The sequence below is a fragment of the Phyllobates terribilis genome, unplaced genomic scaffold (genome assembly GCF_046119375.1).
Source record: "Phyllobates terribilis strain yellow unplaced genomic scaffold, ASM4611937v1 Scaffold_82__1_contigs__length_6685932, whole genome shotgun sequence".
Taxonomy (NCBI): Eukaryota; Metazoa; Chordata; class Amphibia; order Anura; family Dendrobatidae; genus Phyllobates; species Phyllobates terribilis.
In genome coordinates this window covers 4,139,492-4,149,446 of record NW_027362842.1, presented here as the reverse complement: position 1 = coordinate 4,149,446, position 9,955 = coordinate 4,139,492, and the positions used below count along the sequence as shown (strand labels likewise).

Here is a 9,955-nt window from a genome sequence, read left to right as displayed (position 1 = left end):
CATCCAGTTTTTGATATTCCTCATTTCCTAGTTTGATTATGTAATTCCAATTTTTCCCTAAACAAAAAACAAGTAGACCGTGTCTAGATGGCGATGACGTATCAAGTAGAAGTTATTTTGCCAAACGCATAGCAGCTACGTTTCCACCAATATGGCCCTTACTTAAATAAGGAGGCAACAAATGTTGTACCTGCTGGTTCAGTGAGTAAAATGGATCATTCCAGACATTGTACCAAAGGAGAAAGAACTTTGATTAAGAAGTTGATTGGAGAAAGGGGAAAACATACAGTTTAAAGGAGTGCGGAAAATAATTGGCTGCTCAGCTAAAAAGATTTACAGTTCACCAAAAAAACATTGACTAGAAATAAAGAGAATTGGCGGGACGTTCTATGGACAGATGAGAGCAGGATTGTTGTTATTGGGTCTTAAGGCTGCAGAAAGTTTGTGAGACGAGCCATAAACACTGGATTCAGGCCACAGTCACTGTGAAGACTGTAAAACATGGAGGTGCGAGAAGAATAGTGTGGGGATGTTCTCATGCTATGGAGTTGGGCCCATTTATCACAGACCAGGCACCATGGACCAGTGTGAATATATTACAATACTGGAAGAGGTCATGTTATCTTATGCTGAATAAGTAATGCCCAGGAAATGGGGACAATGACTCCAAATACCAGCAAGCGGGCCACATCCTGGCCCCAGATCAACATGATTGATGAAGAGGCCGCCCGATCCTCAGACCTCAGTCCGATGGAGAATTTGTGGAGTGACAGCATAAAATGCAAAACACCTGTGGAATGTAGTAGTCAGCGTGGGCTGGATATCTGTCCGCAGGGGTCCGATGTTATATGACTCCACGGCCATGCCGCATGCCGATATCAGAAATAAAGATCATATAATGAAATATTAGATCAGTGATTAAAGGGGTTGTCCACTACTTTTTGATTGATTGCCCTTTATGTAAGATAGGGCATCAATGTATGATCGGTTGGGGTCCTGCACCTGGCACTCCTGCTGAACAGGTGTTATTGGTGCCGGCGGTGGCTTCCGCCAGCCGGAAGTGCTTAACTGCGGAGCTTGGTCATCCGTCTGTAGTGGCCGCCGCGGTATACTGCACATCCGCCTCCCATTGAATTGAATAGCTGCTGCCAGCACTGATAACAGCTGATAGGCGGGGGTGCTGGGGGCGGGACCCCGGCCGATCATACATTGATACCCTATTCTATGGATAGGGCATCAATCAAAAGGTAATGGACAACTCCTTTAACAGAGAAGCAAAGTCTGGTAACAAATCTCAGCTTATCCTGGAAATAATCGCATTTGTAAATGACGATGTTGTCAAGGACATTATCTGAGCAGATGATTATACCTTTTTCTTCGTTTTCTGTTTAAAAATTAATATTTTGTTCCTAATTTCATTTGGAGTTGAATGTGCAGCTTCTGGCGCTTCTGTGTCTATGGAGATAAATGCGATTATGAGGATTCAGCTTTTTCTCACTTGGTGTACCACACAGCTATTATTTTGCACATAACTGTTTATATTTTTTATTATATTTATTTTTATGTGATACCAATATAAAATGAAAAGTTCATGTCATTAACAGTGTTCTTTATATATACCCCAACATATCAGACTCTCGCCTACCATGGAAGCCTTCAAAAGAAACCTGAAGACCTACCTCTTCCAACAAGCCTACAACCTGCAGTAACCACCGCCCCACCACATTACTGCATGACCTCCTCTACCCCCATCTACTGTATCCTCACCCATCCCTTGTAGACTGTGAGCCCTCGCGAGCAGGGTCCTCGCTCCTCCTGTACCAGTCGCTGACTCGTTTAGTTAAGATTATGTAAATGTTTTTGCTATGTATATCCCTATCACATGTAAAGCGCCATGGAATAAATGGCGCTATAATAATAAATAATAAGAATAATTATTACATGAATTAATGTTTCTCCAGGAATTGTCTTCTACTGTTCATCTCCGGCCTCATGATAATATTGTAGCATTTGGGGAAGAATATGCAGCCCAATATCCCAATCTGGGAGGCCAATATAGAGAATATCTGTACCATGACCATGTTCTTCCCCTTACTGCTCAGATACGCTGGGATAGCACAGATCCAGACACTGCAGAAGACCAGCATGCTGAAGGTGATGTACTTGGCCTCATTATAGATATCAGGTAATGTCCTCACCATGAAAGCCAGAACAAAGCTCACAGCTGCTAGAAACCCCATATAACCCAACATGAAATAATAAGCCACAACAGAGCCTTCATTACATTGAATGATGATCTTTCCTGGATAAGTGTCCATGTCCATCTCCTGAAATGGAGGAGAAACGGACAACCAAATAACGCCATTCAGAAACTGAATAAAAGAGCAGATCAGGACTATAGAATTGGGCAGTGTCACCCCCATCCATCTCCTCCAGGAGCTTCCAGGTCTGGTGGCTTTGAAAGCGATGGAAACCATGATGGACTTGGCCAGGATGGAAGACACCGCAACAGTGAAGGTGACTCCAATGGAGATTTGTCGTACCATGCAGGTTGTGTCATTGGGGCGACCAATGAACAGGAACACACAAAATAAACTCATCTTGAGGGACAGAAGAAGAATGAAGCTGATGTTCCGATTATTGGCTTTTACTATAGGAGTGTCTGAGAAGAAAATGAAAATCCCTATTACAAGGAGGGTTATGATAAGAAAAAGTCCAGACATGGAGGAGAAAACTGCTGCCATTACATCCTGCTCATATGATAGAAACTCCATTATTTTTGGAATACATGCGTCTTTAGCTTCATTTGACCATTTCTCATCAGGACATTTGTGGCAGATTTCACTATCTGGAAATAATATAAGAAAATTACTTATAATATATGATTACAGAGCTGTGAAGAAATGGCACCAGAGGGACCCTGCAGAATCCCACCACTGCCAACATTGTGAAGAAATGGCTCCAGAGGGCCCCCGCAGAATCCCACTGTTGCCACCACTTGTGATGGATCCACACCCAGCCACCCGCCTGACGTCACAATTACATCAGATGAAACACGTGGTACGGATCTGCCCTTTGCATCAATGTGACGTTCCAAACTCCTTCGAGGATGCGCAAGGTCAGATTGGTACAGTACTGCACAGACACCCCCTGTCCACACGGGTACAGGAAGGCACCAGGGAGTGAGAAAAGGTGGCCCACTCAATCACTGACGTGACACTACTCTCGCTCACACTCCTGACAAGCTGAGAGGCTCCCTCACTAGCTACAATGAAGCAGAGCCTGGTCGGCCTGGGAAAGATGCCATCAGTTTTTATTAGATATAACGGACTTATATCGGGCTAGAAACCCGCCTGGTAGCATGTTCATGGGCCAAACAACGGACGTCAGAGTTCGTGGATCGAGATAAAAGAACAGCGCAGGTTAAATTATATATTTAATCGCCTTAAGGGCACATAGACTAGCACTATATACATAAGGGTTATACATACAGAATGGTCAGAGTTGCAAGCACAATAGTATGGGTCCGTAAGATTTAAAGCAGTTATTATGAGTCAATTACCAGTTAGATGGGCAACCTGGCTTTCTGGGGAAGGGCTGCCACATGGGAGGCTTACGGGGCCCTCTCTCTCTGTTTCAGGACTTTTCCCACATGACTTGACGTCACAACTTCCCCAGGAAAAAGACACTGGGCTCTGGCAGCAGGGACTGTTAAGGGCTCTGGCAGCAGGGACTGTTAAACTCTCTGGGTCACTCCCACTACCGCCCCCTGGTTGAGTCCAAGTCTCCACCCCCAGTCTAAACTCCCAAAAACTACAATGGGCTACATATCCTTACTGAACGCTCCTAGGGAGCCGGTTCTGGTGTCATCGGATCCAGCCGAGCCCCAGCTATGCATGGTTACCAAACACTGGGGTCCTAGGGGCCCCCGCCAGGCTTTGCTGGGTATCTCCCTTTTCCTTAAGCACAGGATGGTGTTTAAAGCTAGGGTGACATTCCCCATTCTTTTGGGGTTCCAAAAATCTATTTTGTGTATTCCTGGGATGTATCGTATGCCCATAACTCGGTTTTGAATTATAGTGTCGTACACAAAGAAACACATAGACCGGGGGAGGGGCCGTCCTGTGCCACTCACAGCTGCTGGAAGGACAGTCACTCCCTGCCTCTAGGCCCCCTCCCTTGCAGCTGCAGTGTCTCAGATTTGCATATGTAGACCTCTATAACCCCCACCAAACAGTGCACAGTGATTTACAGGGGATTATCTTGAATTTTCTTCACAAGCGCCCTGCAGGACATTATTGTCATGGTTCCACCCATCAGTGTGTCTGGGATGCAGTTACTGACAGCTCAGCCTTGCAATCTGGTGCAGGGGCATGCTGAAGCAGTCAGTACTAGAGATGAGCGTTGTTCTACTCGAACTGTTCGCCAATCTCAAATTCGAGCTGTTTTGGGCGGTGTTCGAGCCATTCGGCGAACACGAACAATTTCAGAAAAATTCGGCTGTTCGAGGTTATGTTCGACAACTGTTCGTGCACCAAAATCATAACTGGATTTTTTCTCAGTAATGATGAAAATTAATGTTAATACGCAGTTTGAGTGTACAGCGGGGTGGGGGAGGGGCAGGGGATGGATCTCTGCAGGAACAATGAAGATCTCCATTTTTTTTTCTCTTTCCCGCATTTGCAGTGGGGAGGTGCAATCTGTCAGCCTATCAGCAGCGCACACACGGAGCGAAGTGCTTATTTTCACACAAGCAAGGGCATGTGTCATTGGCAGTGTATGTCACATGTCCTTGCCCTATAAGACCAAGCCATTTTCCCCGTCGCCACCATTTTCTCACTGCTGCAGCTGCGTGTTAGACGGCACCGCTGTTGCTGTGTGCGCTATACCTTGTTAATTTCAAGCCAATTTTCGCAAAAATATACAGATAGCTTGGGAGTAGGGAATAGTTGTGATTGCAGTCCTTTTAAGGACTAGGTTACAGCATTTCCTACGAATTTTATCAGGGAGGTCTGTGCTCTTAAATAGATAGATTGTGGGAGTAAAGACTAATTGTAATTGGAGTCCTTTTCAGGACTAGGTTACATCAGTTCCTATCAGTTTTTGCCAGGCAGGTCTGTGCCAGTGCTGTGCAAGATTTTTTCACAGCATTTGGCTGAATCTAGCAAAGCTAATCCTTTTTGGCCTATTGCAGAGTGTGTTAGTCAGTGGAGTAGCCTATCTGTGTTGCAAGATATACCACCTGTGTATAGAATACAAATTTTTTTACTGCACCTAGTGAAGTAAAATCTTTTGGGCATAGCATCATTCTATTAGTCCATCTATACTGACCTCCATCAGGTTGCAAACTGAATATAATTTTTTTCTGCATCTAGCTCTGAAAAAATATTTGGCCTTCTAGCAGTGTGTCGGACTTTCTCTATTAGTCCATCTATACTGACCTCCATCAGGTTGCAAATTAAAAATAATTTTTATCTGCATCTACAGTACCTCTGAAAAAATATTTGGGCTTCTAGCTGTGTGTGGGACTTGTTCTATTAATCCATCTATACAGACCTCCATCAGGTTGCAAACTGAATATAATTTTTTTCTGCATCTAGCTCTGAAAAAATATTTGGCCTTCTAGCAGTGTGTGGGACTTTCTCTATTAGTCCATCTATACTGACCTCCATCAGGTTGCAAACTGAATATATTTTTTTCTGCATCTACCTCTGAAAAAATATTTGGGCTTCTAGCTGTGTGTGGGACTTGTTGTATTAGTCCATCTATACTGACCTCCATCAGGTTGCAAACTGAATATATTTTTTTCTGCATCTACCTCTGAAAAAATATTGGGCTTCTAGCTGTGTGTGGGTCTTGTTCTATTAATCCATCTATACAGACCTCCATCAGGTTGCAAACTGAATATAATTTTTTTCTGCATCTAGCTCTGAAAAAATATTTGGCCTTCTAGCAGTGTGTGGGACTTTCTCTATTAGTCCATCTATACTGACCTCCATCAGGTTGCAAACTGAATATATTTTTTTCTGCATCTACCTCTGAAAAAATATTGGGCTTCTAGCTGTGTGTGGGACTTGTTGTATTAGTCCATCTATACTGACCTCCATCAGGTTGCAAACTGAATATATTTTTTTCTGCATCTACCTCTGAAAAAATATTGGGCTTCTAGCTGTGTGTGGGTCTTGTTCTATTAATCCATCTATACAGACCTCCATCAGGTTGCAAACTGAATATAATTTTTTTCTGCATCTACCTCTGAAAAAATATTTGGGCTTCTAGCTGTGTGTGGGACTTGTTGTATTAGTCCATCTATACTGACCTCCATCAGGTTGCAAACTGAATATATTTTTTTCTGCATCTACCTCTGAAAAAATATTGGGCTTCTAGCTGTGTGTGGGACTTGTTGTATTAGTCCATCTATACTGACCTCCATCAGGTTGCAAACTGAATATAATTTTTTTCTGCATCTAACCCAGCCAATAGTTTTGGCCTAATACCACAGTTTGGCCACTCAGCTCTGCTCGGTTACCATCCATTGTTTTTTTGTGCAAACAACTCCAGAGTTGTGAATTAGTTAACCACCAAAATGAGTGGAAAAAGGCCTGCTGCTGGTGGAAAGGGGAATAGGCGTGTTGGGAAGGGGAAAAAAGGTTGTGTCCGTGGGGTAGGTGTTAAAGCAACAGTAACATCTGCAGAAGAAAGACCATCTTCCAGCCAAACTAAAATGTCTACTTCTTTTAGCGGACAATGTGATAAGATCCCTTTCTTACGGTCACGTCAATCGCTACAAATTCCAGATGAGGCACAAAAACAGCAGGTGTTTCAACGGATATCAAGTGCTCCTTTAAGTGGGCTCTCCTCCACATCAACTTCAACATCACAAATACTCCAGTCCTCAAAGGTGTCACCCCAATCGCACTTGCTTCCTCACAGCTCCCAAATCTCCAGCTGCCCGTCTGAGTATGAGGTAGAACAGATGGTTGAGTCTGCAGAGCTGTTTACTCATACTATAGCCTGGGAATCAGAGGTCGACTCCAGCACTTCTGTGAATCCAGACGAGGAAAGGATCTGCACTGATGCCCAGAATCTTTATGAGCCGGATCCAGGACCAGACGCAGAAGGTTCTGACCATAATGTAGACCCTCATTCCCAAACTGTAACTCCTGTTGGTGGAGACAATGAGGAAGACGATGATAAGACTCAAATACCTGATTGGAGCGACAACTTTAGTTTTTTGTCAGGGCAGGAACAGGTTGGCTCTGAGGACGACGGGTGTGATAACGCACAGGGTGATGATGATGAGGTTGGAGATCCCACTTACTGTCAACCCACAGTCAGCCAAGAGATGAGGTCAGCAGAGGAGGTGGAGGAAGATGCTTGTGACGACGAGGTCAGGTTGCGCCTTCCTGGACAGAGACGTAGTACTGGAAGCACGTCAACAACTGCATCCTCAAACACAACTCTGCCTCTCACCACAAGTCGTGGTGGCTCTTCAGGTCGCATGGGTGCTAAGCCTTGCATAGCCTGGGCATTTTTTCAGATCGATAAAGATGACCCAACTCGTGTTATCTGTAACATTTGTCAGCAAAAGCTAAGTAGAGGCCAAAAAATACATAGTTTGAGTACTTCATGCATGAACCGGCACATGGACATGAATCATAAGTTGCAGTGGGAAGCTCAGTGTGCTACAATGCGGCCTAGCCGGCCGGGCTAACCACCGTCTGCCATATCTTGTGCATCCGCGGCCTCTTCATCCTCTGTGACTGGGGGGACAGCAGTCACACCTGTTTTGGGGCGCAGACCTGCCACCTCTTTACCCGCAACAGCCAGCGTGATTGGCAGGTCATCATTTTCTTTGGAGGTGGGAACACCAGCTGGTGTTGAGCGCTGTCCGACATCGATAGCACCACCTTTGGATCAAGGCAACCTAACATGTCCGCCTGCATCTTCCTCACAGACCGGTAGTTTGCTGGGGACACCCTTATCAACCCCGTCTAAGCACAATAGCCAGCCCTCGGTCCCTCAGATGTGGACAAGTAAAAGACCATTTCCTCCTAGCCATGAGAAAGCTAAGAGGTTGAATTTCACCATCTGCAAGCTCTTGGCTACAGAAATGCTGCCTTTCCGCCTGGTGGACACAGAGGATTTTCGAGACCTTATGTCCGTCGCAGTGCCCCAGTACCAGATGCCCAGTCGGCACTACTTCTCAAAGAAAGGTGTGCCTGCGCTCCACCAGCATGTCGCACACAACATCACCGCTTCTTTGAGAAACTCTGTGTGTGACAGGGTGCATTTCACCACAGACACTTGGACGAGTAGGCATGGACAGGGGCGTTACATGTCGCTGACTGGGCACTGGGTAACTATGGTGACAGCAGGACAAGGGGCTGCTGTCCAAGTCTTGCCGTCCCCACGAGTTGTGCGTCAATCCTCTTTATGTCAAAGTTCCTCCACTGCTTCTGCCTCCTCAACCTCCTCTCGGTCTTCCACCTGCACCCAAAGCCTGTCTGGTCATGCCAAAAGCTTTCTAACTGCGCAGAAGGGATCCTGCACACCTCCTTACTATGCTGGCAGTAGGGCTCAACGTCATCAGGCGGTTTTTACATTGAAATGTCTGGGAAAGGTGAGTCACACAGCTGAGGAGTTGTGGTCAGCTCTGGAGAACCAATTTCATGAATGGTTGTCTCCACTGGACCTGAAACCAGGGAAGGCCGTGTGCGACAATGCTGCAAACCTGGGTGCGGCCCTTCGCCGGGGCAATGTCACACACGTGCCTTGTATGGCTCACGTGTTGAACCTGGTTGTCCAGCAATTTTTAGCCCACTATCCCAGACTAGATGGCCTTCTGCAGAGGGCACGGTCACTGTGTGCTCACTTTAGCTCAGCGACTTACATCTCTACAGAAGTCGTTGGGCCTGCCACTTCACCGGCTAAAATGCGATGTGCCTACCCGGTGGAATTCAACTCTGCACATGTTGCAGCGACTGTGGCAGCACCGACAAGCCCTGGTGCAATACGTTCTGACGTATAGCCTGGGCCAACGAGATTCAGAGGTGGGGCAAATCACGCTGGAGGAGTGGTCTCAGATCAGGGACCTATGCACCCTTCTGCACAGTTTTGAAATGGCGACGAAGATGTTTAGTGCTGACGATGCCATTATCAGCATGACTATTCCGGTGATTTACATGCTGGAGCACATGTTAAACAGAATTCGGAGTCAGGTGGTAGCACAAGAGGAGGTGGAGGAAGTAGAGGAGGAGGAGTTGTATGCGGAAGGGCTAACATCTGCAAGGTCCAGACGGTCGGCAGCACCAAGGCGGCAGGCATGTGAGGGTGGGGGAGATGGTTTTACCAGGGCGCATGGTAGCAGCCAAACTAGTGAGGAAGGTGCAGGAGCCCAGGAAGAAGTGGAGGACGAACTGATGGAAGACTCATCAGATGAGGGAGACCTTGATCACATTTCTGTTGTGCGAGGTTGGGGGGAGAGGACAGAGGAAGGAAGCATGATTGTTACCTCGCCACCAACACAACAGGGACTTGGTGCTCCTGGATGCGCAACACACATGAGTGCCTTCTTGCTGCACTACCTGCAACATGACCCTCGAATTGTGAGAATTAGAAATAATCCTGACTACTGGGTTGCCACACTGTTAGATCCCCGGTACAAAAGTAAATTTGCAGAAATTATTCCTGCCATAGAAAGGGATGCACGCATGCAGGAGTATCAGCAGAGACTGTTGCAGAATCTTACATGTGCTTTTCCACAAAATACCAGTGGTGCACGTAGTGAATCTCACAGTTCCAACTTGCCAACCGTGGGACCGTCAAGTGTTCAGCACTCAAACCGTAACAGAACCACAGTATCTGGTGGTAACATCAATTTTGCGGAATCATTTCACCACTTTTTTAGCCCATCCTTTGCAAGGCCACAGGAGACAAGAAGTCTGACACATAG

At 46.0% G+C, this 9,955-nt stretch overlaps 1 protein-coding gene across 1 annotated transcript; it reads right to left on the bottom strand.

The window, feature by feature from the left end:
- Nucleotides 1-1,946: 1,946 nt before the first annotated feature.
- LOC141197273 (vomeronasal type-2 receptor 26-like) lies at nucleotides 1,947-3,898 on the bottom strand. Its single transcript, XM_073662660.1, has 2 exons — nucleotides 3,838-3,898; nucleotides 1,947-2,848 (listed from the first exon to the last, which is right to left on the bottom strand). Exons 1-2 carry the CDS (start codon nucleotides 3,896-3,898, stop codon nucleotides 1,947-1,949), a joined length of 963 nt encoding a protein of 320 aa, XP_073518761.1.
- Nucleotides 3,899-9,955: the final 6,057 nt, after the last annotated feature.

What these genes read in the sequence shown, in the direction of transcription:
- LOC141197273 (XM_073662660.1), bottom strand. Translation starts at nt 3,898, where the DNA reads ATGCATAGCTGGGGCTCGGCTGGATCCGATGACACCAGAACCGGCTCC. An exon ending in CGGCTCCCTAGGAGCGTTCA is followed by an intron (nt 2,849 to 3,837) that starts GTAAGGATATGT and finishes TATTATTTCCAG; the next exon opens with ATAGTGAAATCTGCCACAAA.